This window comes from Ischnura elegans, chromosome 3 (assembly GCF_921293095.1).
Source record: "Ischnura elegans chromosome 3, ioIscEleg1.1, whole genome shotgun sequence".
In the NCBI taxonomy this organism is placed as follows: domain Eukaryota; kingdom Metazoa; phylum Arthropoda; class Insecta; order Odonata; family Coenagrionidae; genus Ischnura; species Ischnura elegans.
This window is the reverse complement of record NC_060248.1, coordinates 93,363,842-93,391,599: the sequence shown is the minus strand read 5'-3', so window position 1 is coordinate 93,391,599 and position 27,758 is coordinate 93,363,842. Positions and strand designations below refer to the sequence as shown.

Sequence of the window (27,758 nt, the reverse complement as noted above, 5' to 3'; positions counted from 1 at the left end):
TGAAGATTCTGGCAGTGAAATTGTGAGCCAAAATAAACATTTTCAGAGTAGCGTGTGCATTGACTGCAGGAATCTCCTCTCGAAGAGTCTAAAAACGTTGACTATGCCTTCTCTTCCAATTGATAAAATTGCACTGCTTTAATCACAAATGCATGGAATCATTTTCTATCTATGCGAATTAAATGAAAAACATTTTATTATGGATATGTATTTGACTGATTATTTTTTCTTAATTCACCCTGACATTTAAAAGCCGTCGATAAGATGGCAGTCAACATCTTGAAAGACGAAACAAGGGAGGTACTAATACGTGGTGTATGGAGACGTTGCAGAGTGGCTTATGCGGACGTTTGCATCTCAAATCTTGTCTCGCTCTTACCCTCGGATTAGCGAAATCAATCCGCCTTGAAAGAGATTTTGACCTCGCTGCACGTGTGCTGGATGAAGGACTGAGGAAGATGGCACTGAGTGAGCCGCCCTTCGCGGACGAGAGTGCAGATTAGCCTTCCTACGCTATTTGAACGTTCGCTCATAAAATTACTTGTTGCGCCAGGTCTTGAGGGTAACGGCTGTTTATCCCGTAGCGACGCATCGCCAAAGAAAACAAACATATAATTCGAAACATGGTCTATATTTAAAAGCATGATAATCTCATGAACCCATTCATGCGCGTCCAAATTTTCAGCCAATCAAAACTATCCCTAATATTAGGGTTATCTGAAGACTAGCTAAGCTATCGCCTAATACAGACTCATCCCCCAGCTCCCTCCCTTTATTTCCCACTAATTCTCACCGCAAGTACAAGCCCACTCCTTTGCCCTAATTTTAAAAAATTATATGTTGTGTCGGAAGATGACTGATTTTTATAATATAAGAATACCTGGTTTTGAACCTCGGGCATAATAACTATTTATTCATATTTATTATACCATATCATGTAAATATTTGCCTGCATGTTAGCGGGCATTTTTCGCAAATGCCTGCATATGAGAACGTTCCACTAGAGTAAATTTTAATTTTTATTGCCTGGAAATTATTATGAAAAAGTGATGAGCTGCTGACTTGAGTGTAAAAAAAGCTTACCTTTTCTTAGGAGAGTTTAAAGAATTTTCATCACTGCTATTTCGGGACGTAATTTATTTTGTAGGTTTCCGATGAATTTGAACATGCTTTTTTTCCTGCAATCGCTGCAGTCTATCAACTTCATTCTTCATTTCTGTATTTGGGTTATACCCAGTAGCGGATGCAGGATAGGGACAAGGGTGGGCTAGGTGAGGGACGTAGGGGGTAACCTCCCAGCAGGAGTAGGGGTCCGAACAAAATTACCATTTTATCTAGTGTAAACTGGATTCCCATGGGTAGCCCTGCAGGGGTGGTGGGGTCTGAAGCCCCCCGAGCCAGGGCCGGTTCTAGACATTTTTCTAGTGCAAGAGAACAACATTCCGCTGCTCTCCCTCAAAAAAAGTAACCCGAGAGATTTGTGATATGTACAAAGGGACGTATATATTTACGCACACGCATTTCGAAGCTTATTGTTAAGACCGTTTTACACGGGGCACGTACTTGCACAATCTGACGTGTGTACGAAGGCGCAGTAAAAATTGCGTCGTGTAAAGCGGTAAATTGCTAGAACACATGCGAGAATGCGTGGACGTGAGATGGAAAAACAGCCCCTGTTCCAATTTCGTTCATGCATTCGCGCAATTCCTCGCCATTTTAGAAAATAATGCATTTCTAAACTGCGCTATTCTGAGCCCCGTGTAAAACGGCCTTTACACTTCGTCCAATTTCGTTCAAAAATTAGGTGCTTGGGCTGTCGACTGCGGATCATGGCGAATGCTGAAACACCTCAAGAAGGCGTGTAGGAGGATGTCACACAAAATTAAATTTCTTTTTTAAGTGGTTTATTTAGGAATCGACCTCGTATTCCACTGAGGAGGCACTAACGAGTCTTAAATGTTGACTCTTATGGTTAGTTCCCCTTCCAAGTGCGTCACCGAAAAGAGGAAGAACACTTACAGGTTGGGTGTTTGTACGCCTGATTACCATTAACCCTCAGTGAAAGACTATACACCGAGAAGTGGGGAAAATATTTTTGCTTGTTTGATTTGAAAGTGATTACGATCACTTTGCATTGAAATTGTCGTCGTGGTTTCCTCGGTTAGGCGGCGACCTGACGTCTGAGTGTGGAATTCCTTCCGCCTTCGACATTGTTGGAGAACCACAAAAATGCGAGTTTTTTGTTGTATTATCCCTCCTATTGCCTGAGTTTATCGAATAATAATTAAAAATAATTTGTACAATACTCCCTGAGAAAGACTTTGGACATAACAAGTGAATCATAAGCTTTGGTGATTTTAGCATATAAATATTATAATATAAATGTATTAGCATGCAACCCCTATTACGCTGTGGGTTCGTGATAGTCATACTTTGATAATAAGGAAAACTCAAAGAATCATGCTTAATATTGTAAAGGAGGCCGTAATTCTGTAAATATAATCCATTTTTATATGAAATAGTATAAATAACATTGTGCAGTGTACTCTAAGTATTTATGCATTAAGTTATATCAATTAAGGTAATAATACAAAAAATATTGCACATGATTTATCCCACTCTCTTTTGTTATACGATAAATAATAAAACAAGCGTATGATACTAAATAATTGTGAAATAGTAATGCTCAAGCTAATGCCATAAATAAATGAAATCTGATGGTCTGTGTTACAAGGTCTTTAAATCTTATTCTAATTATTTAATTCTAATAAAGATTTGCTGTTCAAGGTACATGAAGTGTCAGCTGTTGTCCAAAGATTCTTCTTGAGTGGTGAGACTTTCATTGAAAATCTCCACGATATGTTAGCAGATGAAATCCCCTCAGGCTATTTCTCAGTGCATTTTATTATTCTTCCAATCACTATTCCCCTTCTATCTTGATATTTTTATCCTTTTTACTCTCCTGGTTCCATATTATAAGTACATATCCATTTCCACTTAGCTGCTCGTGAGCCTGTTCCTCAATTTCGGTTGCTCACTGATAAAACGGTGCAGCATGTTTTCTAATCGATAGCAAATCCAAGTACCCACACACTACGTCGGGTGTGTGTAGGGTAATTATTTCTTGAAGAATGTCGTTGGTTTTCTTTTACATGTCCTTTTTCAGTGTGTTTCATCCGATCAACTTAAGGCGATACTTAATGCTTGATGGCGATACTTGGTGGAACTTGGTGACAGGAAACATAATAAAAGATACACTATTGTATGTTCCACAGGAGTTTTACTTAACAGACTCAGGTTTCGGCATTACACTATGCCATTTTCAAAGGTGAATATACACAAATTTGCGAGCTTATTTATACCAGGGAGGGGGGTTAAGGCAGGGAGGAGTGCTCCTCCCTGCCTTAACCACCCCCCACCCTGGTATAAATAAGCTCGCCCTGACTTAACCTCCTTCCACCATCACCACGTCCTCCCTGCCTTAACACCCCCTCCCGGGTATAAATAAGCTCGCAAATTTGTGTATGTACCTTTGAAAATGACATAGTGCAATGTCGAAACCTGGGTCGGTTAAGTAAAACTTCTGTGGAACATACGACAGTACATCTTTTATTACGCTTCGTGTTTCATTCGGTCTGGTTCCTGTGCTTATTTTAGTATACATGTTGGTATATTTGTCGAATTCGTTATAACGTGTAAGAACTATTCCAGATAAGTTTCGATTTGATAGAGACGTGTGTACATTCTCAGCTATTTGAATTTGACAGAAAGTACGGGGCGTGAGTTTATCGGCGCAGTGTATCCTTAACGAGGGGGAAGGGGAACATAAACATGGAGTTTTTTTTGTACCGTGGCTAATGCGAATGTTCAACATGAGTCGAGAGTGGCCTACGGTTGGAACGCGGAGCTGCGAATTGCATTCTCACGACTGTGACGCCTTGGTCCGTCCCCTGCCCGAGTCCAGCCACCTGTTGACGGAGCCGTTCCCTTGACGACAGGAAGAGATGGGGTGAATAGAGTGGAAATATTATGCCTTCACTGGAGAAAGATGAATCTTTAGTCAGAAGAAAAGAATCAGAGCTAATACTGGTAGAAAAAATAATACTCAGCACTAATTTCCACGAATTTCTAAAATTATTGGAGAGACAACATGTTACACTGCACTGAAGCCTATGCTAGTGAAACATGTTGACTTGTTAAATTCTACGTGAGGCAAATAATGCAAAGTATCATTTTGCCTATTTTACTATGGAATTCCACTAAGTTTCGGTCTCCACCATTGTTTTCACCCAGGGTAATGAGGAATAGAAAGCAAAAATAGGAATCTCTACTTTGAATCGCCAGGATTATTGGCAGTATATCCTTTGAGTACCTATTCTTGGTTATCCGAGGTAATAGTGATAATATTTTACATGCTTATAAGAGGCGTTGTTGTGGCACGTAGTCTATAAATGAAAATTTTAATCACCATTTCAAATTTTCACCACTTGGTGAACTCTACCCTATATGCGGTCTAAAATCGTGATATCTTCAGCAGTTTGGAAATGACTGAAGTGCATTTCGAGATCCAGCTTTATGTATTGTCCGATTAGGGAGATGTTTGTATTTTACGTCACCCATGACATTATTTGTTGGTTAAATGTAATGATCCAAAACTTGATCAGATGTGGGGTGGTCAAATTGTTTTTTCAAATAGGCATATTTTAATGCTAGTTTTTCTTTGTGTAATCAGTATGGGTCGCCATCAGCGCGTATCCTTAGCATTTCATGGTAATTTTGAGCCGTCTACTGAGGCTCCGATCCGAGAACAACCCATTGTAAGCAGTGGAAGTACGACCTCACTGAGGGGCGTAGGCCGAGTCTTCGGACTAGCCCTAGCCGGTCGACTCCCAGTCCGTCGCTGCGGAAGGAATCTAATTGCGGGCTCCCTATATATTTTGGAGAGCAAGAAGATCCGGGCTTTTTCTTGGGGATTCGCCCGTTGTGGCATGTTGTGCCCTCTCGCCTCAACGCCGCTCCGGGGCTGCCTCGCCGCCAGATTCGCCAAACTACGTAAGCTTGGGAGCCCTTTCTTTCCTACTTCCCAAATTATTCCCTTCACCCCTTCTCCTTTGTTCCGTGTGCCGTGGTCGACTTTTTGGCAGGGTTTGTGGTTTGCCTGAAGTTCATTTTGTGACAATAAATTGCATTTTTTTTAAGTATTACTGCCTGCTTACTGCCACCCACCTTCACCAATAGTTCAATTTTATGATATCGAATGGTCATCATGCCCATCAGATATGATAAGGAAAACACCATTTATCACTTTGAGTCCGTTAAGAAAAAGTGTTGCCAATTATAAAGGATATATAATCGGTGACAATTTTTAATGTTAGCCTATCTATAAAACTTTCTCTCAATCACAATTCGTTTATGCCTAATGTAATGTTCTCCTTTACGACTATTTTGTCTCTCTTCTAATTAATCCAAACATCGTTCAAGATTCTCGAGTTAAACCTTTCACGCCCATCAAGCTGGTTGTGTTAGTGTTGTGGCTAGAGTGCTGGCTTCTAATCCCAATGGGCGTGGGTTCTAATGCCAGTATTGTAAGAGACTTTTCAGAGGTCCTAGCCTTGATTGAGTGTTGTGTGTAGAGCACTTCAAGTGCAGCACTCAGACCATTGAATGGGATGTTTGGCCTTACTCCTCTTGACGCCTCTCGTCGAGAGCAGTCTATTATACCGACGCCGGGTTTTCTCCATTCTCCTCACCATACCCCCTCCTCCTCATGATGCAAATGACTTAAACTGTCGGTCTCCCTTTCCAAAAGCCATAAATATAGCAATATAAACTCTATGCTTGAAAATAAAGAATTGATGAAATGAATGACTTCACCTATCTCGGGTGTAACATCACGCTGCAAGGAAGAAATAAGGTAGACGTAAGAAGTTGAATCGTACAGTCGAAAGGGGTATTCAATAAAAAGAGTCAAATTTTAACATCCAGAATTTCCAGCCTTCAAATGATGAAATTGATTCTCAAATATTATGTATAGAGTGTGGCATCATATGGCCGTGAAACATGGAGTATGGGTCCAGAGGATAAGAAGAGACAGAGTTTATTCGAACTTTGTTGTTATTGACGAATGCTGAAAATTAAGTGGACATACCGAATATTAAATGAAGAAATATTGAATAAAATGAAAGAGAAAAGAAGCATATTGAAATCGGTCGTAAATAGAAGAGTCCATCTTATTGGGCATATAATGAGGAATTTGAATTTGAATGATCCTATTGACAATCCTGTAGGAACATGCCAATGGGGAAAGGCCCAGAAGAAGTCTACGACTCTTGTTTATAGACCAATCAATGAAGGATGCTGTATGCAAAACCTACGAGGAAATGAAGAGGAAGGCGGAGAGACGAGAAGAATGGAGAGTGTCTATCATACAAGCTGCTACCAACCAGGTCTGGGTAAAATACAGGCCGATGAGTATTTGAAATGCAAAATACAAAATGCGACATATGCAAGTGTTTTGGGTGTCTTGGGTATTTGAAAAACAAGCTACAAAATATTATTTTAAATATTTAAAAAAATGTAAAATACATTTGTATGGAGGCTAAGACATCTATAAAAAATATAAACTGCCTTGGCACGTTATGGATAGTTGCAAACATGAAGAAAACGATTCAAATAAAAACGTAGTGACCTCTGATGCATGATGTTACAGAATTGATATCAAAGCTACTTAAAAGTATTTTACAAATGTATTTTTTTATTTTAGAATGGGAAAATACCAAAAATCTGCATTTGAAATACAAAATACAAGATGTATTGAGGTCGCGTATTTGAAATACCAAATACAAATTTAAAAATTATTTCAAATGCTTATTTTAAAGCACTTGCATTTGAAATACTGCCCATCCCTGCTCCCAACCAGCCTTAGCATTTAATTCAAGAGGGGAGGAATCAGGAGGGGAGAGGGGCCAAATACTATGCCATATTATATTATGAAGAAGCTTATGAGTGCATTTTAAAATTCTATTTCCTAGCATTATAGCAGTTTCTTAGGCGCTAACCTGAAACCATGTGTGCATGTCGGCTGAGCAAGGCTATCGAGCTCGAATCATTGAGCGCATTTGTCTCAAGAGTTGTGTAAATGGTGACAATAGATTTGACCACTGACCTGATTCATCTGAGTTAATAAATAGAGCGTAATTGCGTGTCTACACATTCGTCGCAAGAACGGAGTCAATTAATTCCGCTCGAGTTCAATAAAAATTGTAGGAAGAGCGTTTCATAGCCCTTGCCTGTTGCGTAGTAACCAACTACATAATCTGCGATTAGTAAAAGAAGTACGACCTTGTACACTATCAACAGAATTTTTCACCCCGATCACAAATTAATAATAGTTGTAAATAATGATGTACATTACTCCTTATTATTAACAAACAAAAAAATAAAATATTATGAGCTTTAGGTAATCTAGATATTGGACTTGTGTTTAGGTTACCATTAACATATATTTATCATCCATACATTGGTTTAAATAGCGGAAAATGAATACGTGTCAGCATTAAAAAAGCAATAACTTTGATTAAATGTATTATTATAATTATCGAATTTAAGTTGATAAAGTATTTCTTCAATTGTAGTATAAGTAAGCAGCCATTTTTGACAATTAAATAATCGATTTTTTAAATTAAGGGTGAAGAACTACTAATTCATCCATGCATCACGTTGCGTATAGCAGTGTTGAAATCCCTCTTACCCCTCTGTTATGACAGATATTTAAACCTGAACGCTATAAGATGCACTATTCTCTTAAAATTGCCTTTATTATTGATGTTTTAAATAATTTTAATGGTATTTTTCGAAGTTACTCAGGTATGATGCTAATGTATGATTCTTTTTGGTGTTATGTGAATGCATGAATGTAGCAACTTCGAAAAAATTACTATAGTTAAAACAAAAAATGTATGCAAACATTCCAAAAGTGTACAACTTATGGAAAATTATATTAACAATTATATATTCCGGCTACGAATGAACAAAATGTAAATAATTAAATTAAACTGGCAAAATAAAAGGAGGGGATCGGGTTGGTGTGGTGGCTAGAGTGTTGGCTTCCCACCCGGCGGGCTCGCGTTCATATCCCGGCGGTGGCAGGGAATTTTCAGAGACTGCCCGATCCCTGCTTGAATGTTGTGTGGAGGACATTTCAAGCGCAACACTCCGTCAGTCGGATGGGACGTTAAACCGTGGTCCCCTTGGCGCCTTTCGTTAAGAGCAAATGCCGACGCTGGGTTTCTCTCCACCCTTCCTTACCATACCCCAAAATAAAAGGAGTCAACAGTAAAAAAAAACGAGAATCCTCGTTATCCGCCCTTAACGCATGGCTCATGAAAAACGAGGGTTCTCGTGACTCGTTGGCAACGCGTTAAGACCATCCACTTTTGATATTAGGATTGTTTTGTTCTCCGACCTCATTCACAGGAGCTAGGAGGTCCTTAGATTGAATCAGCATGACTTTTTAGTCGAGATCTGGAGAAAAGCGTTTTATAGCTACCAATTAATCAGGATATTATCTAAGGTGCACTAAAATCGGTAAATACACAGAGTGCCTTTGGTTGTCACCTCGGGGTAGTGTGAGTCAGAGAGAGTCGTATGCCTGCTTAAAAATGAGTCAGTTTCCATCTGGTTAATTTGTCCTGTATGAGTCTTGAGATGAACAATGAGGTGGTAAAATGGTAGGATGAAATTTGGTCCATGATAAAAAGAAGAACACAATGGTAATTTCCACACTTTTAATGTCACAACTCAGCAACCGACCATGGTTTCAACACGTAAGTGTCATTTTCAAGGTGAAAAAACCCAGTACTCTCTCGATATATATACCCAGGCCAAGGTAGGAGGTGGGGGCATATGGAATTAGGTGTGGGGGAGTGGGAGGGGAAACGGTTTTGGTGAACAAGTGAGTGAAGGACGAAAACATACATCGAGTGGATCGGAGTGAAGGTCAGGGTTTTGACGTCATGGGGATGCATTTTAACAAAGGATAGTCAGTACAAAATAAAACATCATTACGAAGTCCATCCGGGCTATTGGCAATGTCGAATTTTTCCATAAAATCTAGATTAAGCCCTTTGTCAATACAATGTAAAATATGTATGTCAAAATTGCTAAAATGGTTACAGAGGCATAAATGATGAGCGAAACAAGATTCCCGTCATGGTATATAAAACTTCTTCTATGTTCCTTCACTCTGTCTTTGAACCTTCTTCCAGTCTGACCAACATAACAAATTCCACAATCGTCACATTTTAATTTATGTACTCCACTTTTGTCCATTCGATGATATTTGTCCTTAGAATTAAATTAAAAAAGAAGAACTTTGTGCTTTCACATTAATATTTATTCACGACCATGGTTTCAATGTTAGACGTCATCACCTGATGATGACGTCTAACGTTGAAACCATGGTCGTGAATAAATATTAATGTGAAAGCACAAAGTTCTTCTTTTTTAATTTAATTATGAATCGCTTTCACCAAATTACGCCTCAAACAATCAATTTTGTCCTTAGAATTAAATAAAATCTTGTCAAGTGTCATAGGGTTATAAAATGATACATTGCAATTATTTTTAGGGAAGACATTCTGGAGTTTATAGGAAATGTTTCTAATGAACGGTAGTTTAAATGCGATGGTGGTTGGCGTAACATGGTGAAACTCCTTGATACGCTGTATCGAAACCGGTCGCAAATATATTATATTTTGTGAAACAGCTAAGTCTTTTCTTAACCTTTGTGAACGGTAGTTTGACCCAGCGGTTGATTTTTGTCGGGACCATACACAGTGATGTCAGTAACTTTGTGGATGTTTTAGAGCGATAGCGTTTAAGCATCTTGTCTAAACACACGGTGTTGAAGCCATTTCCTCCTACAATGGTTTTTATAATATGGAGTTCTTTACTGAAGTTGTGGACTGTCATAGGAATATTCACGTATGATCCACCGGCTAATTTGAGGTGTTATTTATGAATAGACCTCGATAAACTCAGTTATTTACCCATCAAGTTTACACTTTGAATACGAATTTAGTGTCTCCGGATGTAAGAAATTTTACTCGAGGAAGTGATTTATGATTGAACTACTCGAATAATTTTTATTGCAAACAAGGTTCTCTCTATGTTTTCGAATGCTAAGTGTCGATAATACTGAGGATTTTGCTAATCGAGCCACTTCATTTTCACTCGAAAATTTAATTCCTTGTATTCGAATAAGAGCCTAATAACCGAGTCACTTTTCTGTCACGATTCTCGATTCATACCCTTAATGAGTGAAGGCTCGTTAAAACAACTAAAGTTATCGTAAATTATTATGAACTAGAGGATTCCTCTAGGAATTAATCCTCTAATAGTAAAAATTCCTCTAATTACCTACCATTGGTACATTCCTTTCTTTATTTGAGTAAAACATGAATGAATGGTGAAATCGATTTTAAAGAACATACGATAGTTTTAATATCTCTCAATAGGCAAAACTGTCTTCCATTATACTGGTCTGTTTCAAAATAAATTGGAGGTTTCCTTTACTAATCATTAACCTAAGTCGTGTTGTGCAATTTTAAGTTGCATTGACCCAACAGACACTCACTTTTGAGCTTTAAACTCAACTGTTGTGAACAAGGCTTGAGTGTTGAATTGAGGGTATTCTATTGAAGATTATATCCCCCTCCGTGTGCGGTCAATGATGTGAGGTATGACAATGGAAAGCGCTATGAACTTCCATTGCTCGTCCACTCAGACGATCGGCGTCTCATCAATCTCGAACGCATTGGCGGATGGGGAATTGTGACACGCCCCCTCCTGCTCGTTTCCCTCGTCTTCGGATTCTGCGCCTCCGAGCTCTCCTCCACATCTCCTCACCTCCTGTCAATCACACGCGGACTCGTGCAGGACGCAAATTCCCCTGGCAGAGTTTCAACTATTATGCGTCAATGTTTGCACGGATAATCTAACTAAATAGGACGTAACTTGAGGAATTAGGACATTATCGAAGAAAAAATCGTTCGGTATTATGTCGACAATTTTCATTCCCGCCCGACTGGTTTCAAGACGTTAACGTGCGCGATGAAGGGACTGGTGAACTAGTCATGGGCGTACCCAGTGAGGGGCAGCTGTCCCCCCCAGAAGCAAAAATCGCAAATGTCTTTAAGAAAAATAATATTTTTTCAAGCAAATAATTTTAAAAACTTATAAAGAGCTGTTACAGTTTCCTTAAGATGTTGGTTTCATATACCTTTTCCATGATTAAATCTTACATATAACTTGAACAACCATGGCTTGCCCCCCCCCCCCCCAGTTTTGATCCTGGGTACGCCCTTGGGAATGATGTTAGGTATACCTCCTATTGAACATACATATTTCGCTTATGGTTTAATTTGAGTTTAATTCCTTTCTCCTTCATTTTTAATTAGTTTAGCTTTAATATTACATACTTCAATTTCCTTGGAACGCCCTTGGAACTAGTAGCTTTAAGGATGCTTAAAAAAGTGAACAGAATAATGGTGATGAGGAAAAATTGAGGTATACTCAATCCACTATATGACCTAATTTATCTTTCGTCAAATTCCTGTCCCTTCTGAAAACACTTTTACCTTATTGCTCCCACCCCTCTCTCCAGTGCAATATTTAATGTCATCCTTGTACTTCGTGCTTGCTAACTTATTAAAAAGGTGACATTATTTGCAGTCATGTACAAATTCATCACATGCACCTTACCAGCCTCGTTAAGTTTGTTAGGATGCGGGCACGGTTAACCCCAACGTGCGCAACACTAAAACTGCGTTGATTAGATACTGCAGCACTAAGATCTAAATACGTTTATGTGGTAGTTTAAGGGAGAGCAGTGGCGTAACTATGGGGGGATGAGGAGGATAGATCCCCCCTCCCCCCCAAAAGCCTCAGAGAAATTAAAAAAATATTTTAACTATTGTCTAGTTTTGACTTATAATTACTGCATTTACTCAAAGTGAAATTTTGAGTGCCAAAATGATGTTAAATGTATTTCCAGGCATATTATTTTTTTTTTTAATTTTCCCAGACCCCCTCGGGCTTGCTCGGAGGATGGGCCTCACCCCCAGACCCTCCCATACCCCCCCCCCCCCCAAAACATATCCCTAGTTACGCCACTGAGGGAGAGAACAGCTTCCCTACATTTTGGACACAAGTCTGATAGAAATATTATTTCCAACTCGGTGAATTAATATCTACTAATTGCCTTGCTCCGTCATGTATTTGCCACCCATGTTATATATCTCATCTAAATTTACGTTATACGCTGCGAGCCAACTCTAGGGAGTTTGGCAGGGGGTGATGCAGCATCTCACGGGCTGCTATGAGACTGTTCTTAGCAGGGTTTTAAAACTAACTGATTTATTAGCGCAATTTAAATTATTGCCTTACATTAGAACTATGATCACCATCAATCGCAGTAGGAGAGGCGTCTTGGCCAACTAGTCGGGGTAGAGCGCTTGTTTACCGATAAAGGAGTCCCCGATACCTGGTAATGCTTTCGGACAACCCCACACAAAAAAATAATCGGTGGTACAACGAAATTAAATACCCTGAAAAATATTATATTCCAATGCCTATGGCTCACGTCAGCCCGCGGTGAGCCTGTCCCACCTCGGGGTTTAATCATTGAGTGGACCTCCATTAATTACGTGAGGTAATTTTTATGTCCCTCCTCCCCCCTTGGGTGAGACATCGTGAGATTTAGCTGGACCATCTCCCTCTAATCTCTATGAGATTGTTCAAAATGAGCATTTTCAGCCTAAATACGTTACCCTATGCTTCATTGCGTTTGATTTGTTAAAAAATAAACAATTTGTTTGGTAATTTTTATTTAAGATTAGTTAATATTATAAAATTAATTATTATTTAGTTATTTGCAGTATTAAATATTACTAAGATCTAAATTTGACTCTGTTTCTTACGGAAAAAGAAAATACGTGAAATTTGCCATGACCCATCCATTCGCTGACGTGAGATTTGTTGAGAATCGGCTAGACCCCCTCCACTACCCTCATAAGCGCCTCACGTAATTAATGGAAGTGAATAAAACAGTAAAAATATTAAGGTAGCTGTGATAGGATTTATATGGCCATGATTTGACGCTACGCTGGGGAAGACATAGAGCTCCGTCAGTTCCGCCTACTACGTCATTTGATTGTAAACACCGTTGCGTGCGACTGTTAGCCTAGCTTCTCTCAGGATATAGATATAACTGTAGCATTTTCGTCGCGCATTTTCTAACGCATTCGAACGGGGAATATCTACAGACGCTAAAATGTGCGTGTTTATATAGAACACCTTATTTGCTCCTCTCATCACATTGAGGTTAATTCTATCATCCTACGTTAAAAACATGTACTGTTAATGAGGATAGAATGATAAAAGTTATCCATATTGACGTATGAAAAAAACACAGTGAACATCAATGTAACCATCCCGGTTATGACACCTGAAGATAAAATATCGTCAAATTCGAGTCGTTTCGCTAGAGTTCATTGTGGTATTTTCCGAGACTTTTCTCATTATCCATTGCTTCGGAGACATCGTAAGTATAGTTTACCCTCTTGAAATCTGGAAGAAGTTTTTCCCCAAGCCGATGATTTGGTTGAAATAGCACTATATTGTTTTGGTGTCTTGAATTATATATTGTGCGTTAATACTCACAAACGGTATGAAATTTTGGAAAGTATGAGATTTTGGAAAGCACATCATCTTCCTTGACCTGGAATTTAACCACGATCACCCTGTTATACGTTAAAACCTTAGACAAAATTAGCAAAATTGGCGCGCTTTCCTCCTGAGGAAATAATACCTTAAGATTCGCCTCAATTCTCAGTGAGAAATTGGATATATCATGGTTCGAATGGAGGTCAATGCACATGGTTTTTTTCCGATATTTTCAATTATAGATTGCCTACGTTTGAAAAGGCTATGTCATTTTCAGAAACACCTCATTCTACTTTAGCCTCTCTTCACACTTCCTTCTTCTTTCTATTAATTCGCGAAATTGTGCCATATAGACCAGAAATAGTTCTCTATTCAGAACCGGAAACCTTTTATTAAGCTATCATTAAGCTATGCGTTCGGCTGATGTTGCTAATATTTCTTGTTTCCCGGTAGTTAGCCAAATCTGCAAAAGGAATTTTCATGAGCAAGCGATAAAAATTAAAAGGAGAAATCTCTGTGATTAAATATGAATGGAGAAAAAGCCTAACAATTTCCGTTGTACAGCATCATTAACAATTTAAGTGTTAACGTCATCAAGATAAAATGTCATCCATCAAAAATATCAAGAAGTCGCCATTAAATCTAAGCCATTTTTAAAAATACACAATATGGAGGTTTTAGTACCGGATCATCCTTTACACGAAAAACCATTATTGTTCAAAAAATGCGCTCGATAAAAATCAAAAATGCAGCTAAATATCATCTTGAATGAGTCAACAGATTGGTATGGCATGTAGTTCTAGGTATACCGTGACATTTTAACAATGAATATTCTAGGAGAATCGCTACAAATCATGGTGTCACTGACAATATATAATCGAATTCTGCCGAGAAAATCTACATGCTAACAACGGTAAGGGATTCATGATTGTGAGGATGAGAAATCGTTGAAGGTATGGTCGCGGATGTTTAAGTGGTTCAAACGTATTCTGAAATGGAGTCTAAGTTTTACCCCCTCCAAATGAACCTAGGGCAGAGATTTGGGGGGGGGGGTTGGGGGGAGCCTGCCCCCATCCCATTTTAAATGGCAATTTGTCCGAAAAAAAAGTACGAAACTTGTAGATTCAAGTACAATAAAAGCAAAAACATCGAAAGATTAAATAAATTTTAATATAATGTTAGAAGGTACTTAAAATGCTGTATTTGGAAATGCTAATTTAAACGAATTTTCCGGGGAAGGCCTCCAGGGAACCCCTAGTTTCACTGGGGAGGATGTTCCATAAAAATTCCATGCCCCTAAACCTCCGGCTCCCCAACATATGACTCTATACTCCCAAACCCCCCCCCCCCCCGAAGTGCACGTCCAATCCCCGTTACCCCACTCCCCTGAGGTTACGACCTTGATTGAGGGACCATTCATGTAAGAGAAGGCGTCACTTCCGCCCAGCCAGTCATTTTTTCGGCACGAATTTAAAACTCACGGCATATTTTATGAAATTATCTGGAGGTAGAGAGTAAACCTTTAACAACATTTTCCTGAATCTCAAGTTTGAAATTTTCAACTCAATATTTCCCAAATGTCAAAGTTTGCTACTCCAGTGGTTAACAATGAAAAAGCCTGAAATTTTCAAGGTAATAACGTAACTTATGATGGAATAATGTCCCGTTCACAATAACTTAACTTGGCGGAATATAAACCAGACTTTAATGTGAAATATTACACCAATCAAAGTTTATACTGTATAACAATTGTGAAATCGATTTAAGATCTTATATAGGTCATGCGACTGACGATATGTATTATTATTTTCCTTGCCTTGAGCTACTTTCAAAAGATATATGGTCATTTTTCGGCTAAGGACCATTCCAAGTCAAATTACGCCTCCTCGCTATACTATAAAAACCCACTTCCGACCACTGACTGACTCACTCAATCATACGAATGTTGCGAACGAGACGAGGTATACGAAAAAAAGTTATGGGATAGACCTCCTCAAAATTCGTATGAAACCTTAGGAAAAATTGTCGAGACTAAATTTTCTATATATTACAGTGTTGCTAACTGCCTATATGCCTCTACTTGTTGGGGGCATTAGGGTTCGAAGAAAGGATGGTAATGAGTAATTTGAAAACCGCGGAGAAACTTGTAAATGTAATGTCCACGCCTTGTGACAGTCAGAAAGCCGGGAGGCCAAAAACTGATTGGTATTCCTAGGAATCAATTTAAGTAGGTTAGATATCACCGAAAAAACAGTCCTTGAGGAACAAAATGCAGACAAAATTTGAATTATGTCGTTATCATCCAGTCGCCGATCTTTTCTGCTATTCAACTCCTTGGTTACGCTATGGTAAGCCAAGTTGTTGTGAACAGGGCATAATTCTTCGCGAAAAAAAGACAAAATGCGATCGATCGAGAGCAATGGCGTAGCTAATAGGGGTACAGGAGGCACATGCCCTCCCCCCCACCCTTAAACAATTAGTTTAGCATAAAAATATTAAATTATGAGACAAATTTATACCATATTTTAGCAAAACAGCTTCCCAAAGACCCATCAATTGTGTAATTTTAAGCGCCAAAATAGTATAAAATTTGATTTCTAGAGACGTAAAATATTATTACATTTTCTCGATAGCCACCCCACTGACCAACCGGGTCATACCCTCCCACCCCCAAACACATTCTCCTCGCTACGTCCCTGATCGAGAGCATAGGCCGTGAATAGGGTTATTTCAGATCTACTCCTTATTCCAAATACATACGAGAGGGTTGGAAGCCAAGGGGTTGGTACAAGTGATTTTTTTATAAACAGAGTTAGGTACAGAAATTTGGTATAGAAAACAAACGAGATCAACTAGTATTTAGTAGTGCATTTGATTTTCCACTCGATGTCAGCACAGAACAGAGACTCACTCGAATCCCTTGACAACCAATTTCTGTGTATTTCTTCTAACAATTAACTTCATCTACCTCTGTTGAGAAAAAAATCAGTTGTACCCCTTGGCTTCTCACCCCATTCATATATGGTCGAAATGGAGTGATGCGTCCTTGTCAGCACTTCTAGTAACAATTTCTACAGGCGGGATTCAAGTATGACAATTCTATAGGACACGAACCTTCCCGTGGGGCTCCGACCAGCCTCTCGCACCAACCTCGCCCGTTCCCTGCGGACGGCGGCCCATTGTTGGCCCTGCTGCGAATTCAGTTGTTGCTGCTGCTGCTGATGGTGTTGTTGATGCGGATAGCTCGGGGTCTGCATGATGATTGAACACTTTGCTTCCGGCGGTGGCGACCCCCGTGTCGCCTCCGTCCGTTAAAACAAGCTGGTCCCCCGCCGACTGTTGAAGTCGTGCACGATTTGGGGAGGGCGCTGCTATAATAAGTGGGTGCTCACGAAGCTTCCTAGGCTGAACGAATCCCTTCGCTGCCTCCGCTCACGGCGCGGACGGAATACAGTGACGAACTGAGTCGCGGTCGAGTCGGTGAACGGTGATGTCGCAGGGGAAGGCGGATTCACGGGAGGGGAAATATGTGCGGCGTGTTTAAACTGTTCCGCGCGTGCGTCGACGCGATAAACTTACGAAATAAGGCGCGCTCTCGAGTAATTCTTGAACAGCAACCACCTGGAATGCGTGTGATCTTAAGAGTGCGGTATAACAGTGGATCAAACTATACCTAAAGGAAACATCGCTGTGGAAAAGTACTAATGGAAATTTTTGGTATGCTATTGGTGTGGGATAAATAGGAAAATAATTCATCCTCTTACAATTAGTTACTGCGTTTGATTCGAAGTATGCGCTTGGTCTGTAGCACCTTTCATGCAAACATAATTTCAATAAGTATTCAGTGAATCAATGGAAATATATATGCTATGTGCTTACTGTTTTTTTTAAATAAATAATCTTAATGTATTTATTCATGTTAATATATTTGCTCGCAATTCGAGGATTATATGAATATGACCTACATATTATAATATTAAATTAACATAGCACTTATTTCCGTTATTTCCAGTGATATGCGTGACATTGAAACCACTTTTCAGGAAGTCACACATTTATGAGGTCCTATCGCGTTCGAATAATCCAACTTGTACCGTTTTAAAGTTGGAAATGTGCAGATGAATTATGCTAACAAGCAGGAGCCAAATAAAGGAGATAGAACTGGGATTCTGAAGGGTACCTATCACCGAGAAAAGAGGAGACCACATAATCGGACTTATTTTCAAAAACGAGCATCCGCTGAAGTCAGTTACCTACTTACACATATTACTCCAAGAGCCACGGTACAGTGCGCCGGGAGGGTTTCAAGGAAATCAGGCTCGTTGATTAATAAGGTATTATTATGAAGTGCACGTTTAAGGTAATTTAACTGGAGCTCAAGATTTTATAGTCACTTCATGTCGGTGGAAAGGACTTTACTCCTACCTATTCCTCTCTTCTCCTGCGTACACACTCCGTATTTAGCGCCTTTGTACTCGGCGATGCAACGTTTTTTCGAGCCTCGCTGTTTTACGGAAAGAAAAGCTCGGTGTTACACTAGCAATTACTCTATACTCTTAAGAACTTTCTTTATTAGCACGTAATTGAGTCTCAAGAAATTGCGCGTGTTTTTACGATAACTATTCCTTTGTTGAGGGTTACTGTTACTCCAGCTCAAATACAATTGTGCGGTTAATGAATTTATGTAGAATAATAATACAAGTACAAGATCATTTTCTGTCTATGGCGCAATAAACTCTCATCTCTATTTTACGTTAATCATAAGAAACATGCGGTGGTATGTTTATTAGTATTTTTGTGAAAGGGTTTGAACTCAGAAACTACATTTCTGCCGACGTTTCGATGCCCGACTCGGCCATCGTCCGCAGGGCTATGAGTTCCTGACCCGGCGGCGACCCCGAGAACTCTTCACGCAATCTATTCGCCGGGAAAGCACCAAATCTTTCTTCGGTTTGAACTCAGCATTGGACGAAAAATTAATATCCCGAATGACTTAGAGGAATGAGGGACGTATGCCACGCAAGGAAGAAATTATCTAAGAATGCACGTGCTTACGGATTCAAATGATACTCCAGCATCCATGGTGGAGCAAATAAAGTCTGCCGATTATTCGTACCTGGATGCAGGGATGAATTAAATATGAATTTACGTGCGGAAATATCTCTTCTACAGCTCTAGGTGGGCATTAATTAAATACTACAGAAAATGAGATACTGAATATCCTTTGAAATTCTAGCACTATATGAATATCCATGTGTTCAGGATCGATTGTAAAATTTAAATATCGTCAAAATATAATGAGATTACAGCATTTTCAATGGTACTCAAGAATGAGTTAGAGAAATTGTGTGACTTCCAACTTTTTCTAACCTTTACCTTTGGTACTATACTATTTTCCTCTACATCTGTCTTGCTATTAGCATAAATTCTTCCGAGCTTTTATTATTGTCTCTAGATTTCCTGTTCTTCCCATCTCCAATGGAATTTGGCTGGGTGTAAAATGTCTTTTTAACCTTATGTAATCATTTATCACCAGTAAATTAAATGATATCTAAAGAGTGATCTGCTGCGCTTGCCTGCAAGAAAAGCCATCGGTAACTACTAGTAAATCAGGATTTAGTTTAAGAAAAATTTTCATTGATTTTTTAAGCCGAAATATTTCCGCTTATATTTTTTGTAAAATAAAAAATGTCCTACTCAACGACCAAAGCAGTACATCTACTGCTTGAGAATGCAGGTGCTAAATTTCCTACCTTCCTGGAACCATCCTTATCGCAGTAAAAGTATATTGGTACCAATATGCAGAAAGTCGTTCAAGTTCTCCTGTCTAACAAATGTCTGTTTTACCTATTCTCCAATGTACCTCACTTTATACAAACATAAGATGAATGCCGCGGGACACTACATTTATGATCAATTCATATGTATCACCAATGTATTCGTATTTGAATATAATTAAGAGTCATGCGAATCAGTTAATGCACCGCATGTTGCCCTAGGCCGTAGATTGAGCACCCCTGGCCTTAGGCATTTCCTGGTCAGTCGGCCTTACCTTTGGGGCGGTACCAGACCCAATCCGGGGTCCGCTCAAAATGCTTATCGCTTGCTGAACGAATTTAGTTACAGGGGCGCCGACTTATAAAAAATATTGGGGGGGCCCCAATATTTTTATCGGAGGTCTTGCCCCGGGAAGAGGTTAAATTCAAAGTGTGTCGTAGCACCGAAACACTATCATGATTAACACCTCTTGACTTGGTTTTGCTTAACCTTAATATGTATTTGTTTTAACGCATTGTTGAATTTATTTTAAAAGGTAACTATCGTCAAACATGGGAAATAAAAATTACCAATATATTTTTGTGATTTCACAAAGCATAATATAACTTAATTATTTTATTGAATTATTGAGGGGGCTCCGCCCCCCCCAAACGAATCTTTGAGGGGGCTCGGGCCCCCTCAGTCCCCATGGAGTCAGCGCTACTGTTTAGTTATCATCGTTAGTGGATTCAAATCTGTCCGAACGGAACACCAAATGAATAAAATAAATATTGAGATTAGAAGTTGAGTCTTAGATAGAGGAAGAGATCCGCTCGAGATGTGATTTTAAGGTGTGTCGCGTTCAAATCAAGAATGCTTAAAGAGTTTGGTCCGAAATACAAATTTGATGTCACACTCATAAATACTTCAAAATATTATCCATAATTTAGCTTATCAACTATTGGACATAAGCAGTTGGCTATGTGTGCAATATATTTTCTGGGAATCGCGTGCGAAAATATGAATCCAAGTCCATATACGATACTTTGCGGCTAACCATGCGAAAAATGCGGGCTAATGCTTCTATACATACAGTTTTTGGCAACAATCCAATAAATATTTTTTAAATGTATTTACCTCGAATGGTGATAAAACTTATTCTCTGTCCCCATATTTTCCTTAAGACTGTAATGCATGCATTCTGTAATGAAAAAACTTTTTTTTAGATCATGCATGCGAAAATTATACGTTTTGAATCGTGCAGTCACGAACCTACTTCCATAATTAATGTAAAACGCGGTAGCTGTACCTTTTTTAAATGTAATTTTCACTTCTAAATGCAGCTGGTGTAATTATTTACCTTCTTCATTCATGTATATCGTCAGAACTTCAACCGTATAGAATTACTTGAGTCAAAATGATGTACCGCTGTACTTTGCAAATTTATATCTGGACTTCAGTGCATGCCATAATTATATATAATAAGTCATTTTACAGGAAATTTTATTCTTAATTCTTATTTACTTTTCGTTCTATGAAAAATTCAAAAATGTAGACACGCGAGTTCATTAAATGACTCCGCGCACCATAAAATCAGCCGTTTTGTCAACTTCATGAACAAAATACCTATGCGTTTTAAAAATACGCAAAGGCAACTTTATTCATCTACGTTAATGTTAGAAACTTTTTGTGGAAGATGAATTTTGTAGACGAAGCAGTTTTCCCTACGTTGAGTCACAAAGTTCATGAAGTTGACAAAACGGCTGATTTTATGGTGCGCGGAGTCATTTATTGATCTCTCGTGTCTATATTTTTGAATTTTTCATGAAACGAAAAATAAATAAGAGTTAAGAATAAAATTTCCTGTAAATGACGTTTTATATATAATTATGGCCTGCACTGAAGTCCAGATATAAATTTGCAAAGTACAGCGGCACATCATTTTGACGCCGACAGTAGTATTCGTATTTTCGCCAAAAATGGTTAAAAATGAAATTTGTTTTCTATCTTGTCATTTTAGGAATGCCATATTAAATAAATAAAACAAGGTGTCTAAGAGGAAAAGTCGATGAATTCGTATGTTGAGCATGAATTATCCAATTCGTATGACATCGTCAATATTTCAGCTTACTCAGCGATTTTTGTATTTTTACGTAAGACTCCCCTGATTATTCTTAAGTATGATGTGAAAGAAAGTGAATTTCAGGGTTGAAATTAATTCAGTTACGTTAGAGCTTGTGTGTGCGGGTGAAGAAACTCATCGCAGGATAAAGTTTAAGAAAGGGGATATCTAATTTTTACGCAGCATTTAATTAAGTTAAATAGACATCTTGAATTCTTCAATATCTCGTCAAACTCTTTGTCGTGAAAAAGTAAAATGATACCGATTTCATCGCAACTAGAGAGGAATTAGAGGGACTGCACTGCATGATTTCCAATGCGAAAGCCGATAAAAGTAGGCATCATTATAGTGAAGGCCTTAGAATTTTATTTTTCTTCGTGGGCAGAAATGAGCAGAAGTAAATAATCTGAAATTAAGCTCATAAATAAGCCTTAGAATAACCCAAGAAGATGGGAAACAATTCATCAGATCATACCAAGTTGCAAGTCCTTCATGGAAGTGAGTTATGAAAAGTAGCAGAAAATTAAGGTTGCAGTCATTCAATATGTGGAAGTATCAAGTATCGAATTATAATAAAGAGCAAATGGATAGACAGAATTTGTGAAGAGGGAGTGTTAAGAAAAGGGGGAGAACAATCTTTTCGATGCCATTAGAAGAAGATGGGACAGTTTTAAATCCCGTGTCATGACACATGATGGTCTTCTGAAGGCAATAAGGCATGGGCGGCACCAGGTTTTATTCTGGGGGGGAGGGGGAAGGAACAAGGGTCTGACGAGCAAACGGCCATCTCATATCTGAGATTAAAAATCGCATACAACAATTACTGTACGGGATATTTTCTTTATTTTGATACGAAAGTTAATAATATGAAATTAAATTACTGAGGCTTCGTAATGCATAAAACAAAACGGACATAATGATAGCGTATTAAAAATATTGTCTTTTTTAGGAACCTGGAGGGTGGGGGCACGTTCCCCTGTGCCCCCCCACCCTAAATCCGCCGATACAAACAGAAAAATGGCAAGTCGAAGGAAAGACCAGCCACGAATTAGTAATTAGAACAGTTTATCAAGGGCGAAAAAGAGGAGAATTTAGTGCATATTGAAAGGTTAGCTGAGAAAAGATTTGAGCGGAGGGCTACGTCAAATCTATTAATGTCGGCTGTTGCTGATGAAAGTTTTTTTATAAAATATTTTTCAAAACGTCTGAACGAGAGATTTTTAATGTCAATTGGTATTACAGAAAAAATTCGTGCTTATTAGATGAGATTCTTGGGCTTTTTAAAGGAAAGGATTAGCCTAAATCTTAGGATAACTTATTCACAGTTGTGGCCAACGGATGTTAACGGAAAATAGTTATAGCAGCATTGACATTCTTCCCAGAATGTCAGGAATTCTTACGAGTGTTGCGGAGAAAATATTACTTTGACGGACAGTAAGGTTTGCTTATTATTTTATGAGAGTCATACTCAACTTCATTTTCTTGGTATAAAGATTTCCCGAGAAAAACTTAAACAAATATAGATTCCATTATTAAGTACAAATTATAACTATGAGTTTGAGATCTCTACGTACGTCATTTTCCAAAATTCGTGGGTTTGCATCTCTTTTCTGGCTTACGGCATGTGATTTCTTCGAAGACATCTTAGGTGTTCACTTTAAATGGGACGATCCAGATCAAAATAAATATCTATAAGGCAAAATCCCGCATCCATTGTAGCTGCATGTTTTTAAGAAATGATGAGGCCAAGCTTGCCCTGCTTGAAGAGAATGGACTCGACTTTGAGAGATCGGTGATGATTGAATCTGAACTGTAGCTCGCAACGTCTTCTCGTCAAAATGGCGAAGGACAAAGAAGCCTTTGATCGGGTGAGGATTCCTTAGTGAGGAATATGGGCTGGATAACCCGATGAGTTCACATTTAAGTCCAGCTCTTTTTCTCGTCTTTCCATTCCATATCCCGTCTTCGCGGCTCTCCTATACATGAATGTACCGTTTAAGATTTCTCTCAGTAACTTTAACAATTTTTCTTCGAACGAACTCAGAAATTACCTATATGTTCACCTTGATCCGGAGCATGGTGATTCGAAATCACTTAGTGTCCTATCCTAGAATTATTTCAGATGAAACATTACTTACGCCGAAGAAATTTCCTTTTGTATAGTCTATCAATGAGACTAATGGAGTAACCGTTGTTTGTAACATTGTGTGCCTTCTATTGGGTAACTTTGTATGACTTAAGGACCACCATACCCTCCTTCCTAGCTTCCCTACCTTGGCCAGCCTTTCTCCCCCTACTGACTCAATTAATAAGGTCATACTCTCCCTGTATCCTGTATTTGAACCTGACGATGACGAAACTGGCAGTTATTAAAATCATTTATGTGAAATTTACAGCAGTGGCTTCATGGCAAAATTAGCAGTGCCGGAGCGCACTCTCCGTGACTTTTTTTATAAGTGAAATATTACTCTGTCTGTTTTTTATTACAAGTTATTATTTACATTTTATTGAAAAATTTTATGTTTTGGTTACTAATGTATATTTTAGGAATTAATAGGCTAAAAAATTGATACAAGTGTTATATGACTGTTATGTCCTTTGTTAACCAGTGGCGTAACGGCGTTCCGGCACCATGACACCACTGTTTTCTTTATTCAAGATGAAGCAATTTCATTAAGTCACGCCTAAAGCTATAAATTTTCAAAATATAATCATCATCAGTTTGTTTAGTTAATTTCGGACAAACATTTTTTTGCGGAGACATGCAAAACGCCAATTTTCAAATTGTCTTTACGGTTCGTCGAAACAATTAGTAGCCTTTTGCCATGTTATGCAATATTGTGTCACGAAATTTTATGAACAAATCTCAGATTCGGATTCAGTAGTTCAAAATGTTTGAGTTACCGAAAAATTAAGGCTACCCCCAAAATTTCCTGAGAAGAGTAGATCTTGAGTGGACTGCTATATAGGTGACTACGTTACTACTCGGCCTCAGATTTACCTGACTCCGGTCAAAGAGAAAACTTTTTCTTCAAAGAGGAGACATTTTTAACTTCAAACGATAGAATAAGCATCAACACCCAACTACCTGACCTATTACATAAAAAGCGGTGGAAGTTTCATAGATCCTAATTTTCGTGTTTTACGGTTAAATCAGTTATATTTCCATTTTCACCTACATAAAAAGATTTCATCCATTCGATATACAGTGATTTACAACACTATAGAAAATTTTTATCGCGTTTCAAGAATAAATGATTATACTATGTCACGAAAAAAAATTAATTTTCACGTATTCTTCGCCAATGATAAAATGCACGATGACACTGAATTTTGTATTTTATTTTTAAATTTTGGAAAAACACTCATTCTAATGCATTTATTATTTTTAAACCATGATTATAGACAAGAGATAGGTAAGTTTTTGTTATTACTCATGATACATTCTATAACATCCGTAAATAGCTAATCCATTGTTTTTTCAAGATTCCTCTCAATTGAAATATTTTAATTGATCGTGGGCTCCGAAGAAACCGTTTTTATATCTTCGCCTGTTTTTTACTTATATAAAAGCATTATTGAGCCTAGAATTTTATGGAATTTACAGAATATAAAAAGAAAGCATTTCGAGTACTTTTTTTACTTCTAATGTAAGAGTCGCTACAGGACTACTTCATACCGCTTACTTTGATAACGCACAATTCCTCTCATTGCTTTGAAATCGATTTCCAATCATCAATTATTCTTGAATGGTTTTTCATGTTAAATTTAGTTATAATTTTGCACCAAATTTCCTTTCAGGTGGCACTAATTAATTTTTATGTCCGCTACCGTCATTTATTTATGATTGTACTTGCTTTGTCAATCCTCATTCTTTTGATTTGTCGCCATAGTACCGATTATCTTTTTCGCCTTTCGCTTCAGAACGAGGTCGCACATTCTCGTGCCTTGTTATTTTTATGGTCCACTAATCTTATCCAACCTTAAGCCGTTTATGGCCGTTCCATCAGGAGTTGATCTCCCAGTCGCGTTGCTCAACCAAACTTCTTTGTATTTTTCTATCGTATGTGAGACTTTATTGCACTCAATCTCAAAGTCCTCCTTTATCTTGCCGTGCACGTCGAAGAATTCAGCCATTTGTTACAAAAATCTCGTGTAAAATTATTGTGATTGAATTCGAGATGCAACGGGCGCATAAAATAACTATCACCACTGTTCATAATGCAATATTCGTAGCTTTAGGTAGAAAGATTTTCTAACTTCATTTTATGTATGCTCCTATTTTTCTGCATGCCTTTGGTTCCTTTCCCTATCGTTACATCGTCATATAATATAGTTAGGGATTTGAAATACATACTTTAGGATTTATTGTGTACACCGAATTTGAGGCAAGTGTCTGATCATTCCGTAAGTTCCTAGTTGGAAACCAACAGGCTACAAGATAGAATTTAGTTTCTTCTTTTTTTCCAACGATGGGGCAGATTTTGTGGCTGACATAAAAAAAATTTCCCTACTTTTACGGCTTTAAAAATTATTTTCAAATTTCCAGAATTTCAAAATTTTTGTCTTGCGAAATGCTTCCGATATATTTACAAATTTTTGTTGTTAATTTTAAGCTAATAGGTTCTCCTTGAGCCACCATCTACTGTCCTTAATACATTATTGAAACAACTTATATTGTCATAAACAGAAGGACGGAATAAGTATTTTATGGTCACTACTTCAATGGCTTAAAATTGTTGCCCGGCGCTTTTATTGATCTCCCGTTATACGTCATAAAAATTTAATCACCTTCTATTATTAATTACTGAGAAAATTATGAAAATATTTTTTATAACCCCGGTTATTTTCCTAGATGTTATAATGAGGTGCTGATGACTTTCTTTCTTCTCGGAAATCACTAATTCGCCTTCGAGTGAAGATGGCTGGTGAGGTAAATGCGAGTGTCAACATTATTTTTCAGGATTTTGTATCATTGAGGCGATCGTTATATTTTGTTCGAACTTCATTTAATAAAGCTGTTAAGAGCACATCCATCTTATATAAGGCTGTCTGACATGTACGCACCAAGATCCTGGCGATACACAATTTTCGACTTAATGACACAGTTTTTTCGGTAGTTAAATCGTTCTCTTCCAAATTTCCCCGATTTTTATTTTTTATCATGTTTTGTTATTTAAGTCACTTCATTAGATATTTTTCATCATAAACTCCATGCTGTGTGGTGTAATATAGTGGAATTTCAGGAAAATAAATGAAACCAACTTCACATAATTCACAGTTTTTCTTTGATTTTAATTGACGTTCCTGGATAGAACTATGTTGTTATCATTTTTCTTTTTCCAAACAGAGGAATATTCCAATTTTCCAAATAGACAACATCATCCACATTGTTTGATAATTTTTATCTATCGTGGATTACTCCATATTGTTCCGTTTTTCTTTCGTGATAAATTTTAAATTTATGTACCTAACTCATTCTAATCATTTCAGTAATACTAGTGAAGCGACTTATTTTATGTCCTTACATCATATTTTACGCTTGTGATATCAAATAGACGAGCCATTAAATTTCATATGGAATCAAGCTCAGTTTTCGACGGAGTGACCGAAGTCCTAGGCGTTCTTGATATCAGACATTTTTTGTAAATAATTACCTTCTTAAAGGGCAAAGACGAAAACGGCTCTAAATCATTGAACTATCATAACCTGGTAAGACTATCTTTTTTATTCTCACTCACATTAGCCTTGTTTTCCGCTGGGTTTTTTCGTTTAGTTGCTTCGGTCTAGTTTGGTATATAAAACTTCCATTTTCGCATGAGCCATATGTGCCGTATGACCGTATGAGTCACGTATGTCTATGCTATCTGATATTTCGCGCTATTTCACTCATTACTTATTTTTACTCTATACCTCCTGTAAAACAAGAACACCAGCTCAGGAAACCATCTTCATGGTGAAACGACCGAAAACGGTAGAATTTCGTAATAATCAATTAATGGAAAATAGAAAGCTGTGTTCTTATTCGAATATGAAAAGATTGCTTGAAATAAGACCTTCTTCGTACGACTGCACTTCTTACTTACCTTGATCATAACACAGGAGACGCTTCCCGAAGACAGCTGCACACTCACGGATCCGTGATGAGTTTGTC

At 38.1% G+C, this 27,758-nt stretch overlaps 1 protein-coding gene across 3 annotated transcripts in view; it reads right to left on the bottom strand.

The window, feature by feature from the left end:
• Positions 1 to 27,758, bottom strand: part of LOC124156148 (calcium release-activated calcium channel protein 1-like) — a 36,659-nt gene that overhangs the window by 7,430 nt on the left and 1,471 nt on the right. Inside the window, exon 2 of one of the 3 annotated variants that reach the window (XM_046530502.1) lies at positions 27,691 to 27,758. This exon is cut by the window's right edge and continues 189 nt beyond it. The exons of 1 other annotated variant lie outside the window; for it this stretch is intronic. Coding sequence is in view for 1 of the 2 variants with exons in the window: in XM_046530501.1 (XP_046386457.1) it covers positions 16,840 to 16,982 (143 nt within the window). In the remaining variant the exon portion in view is untranslated. Of the gene's footprint in view, positions 1 to 16,839; positions 17,213 to 27,690 lie in introns of those variants that run through there. One more of the 3 variants, XM_046530501.1, reaches the window with a different exon arrangement.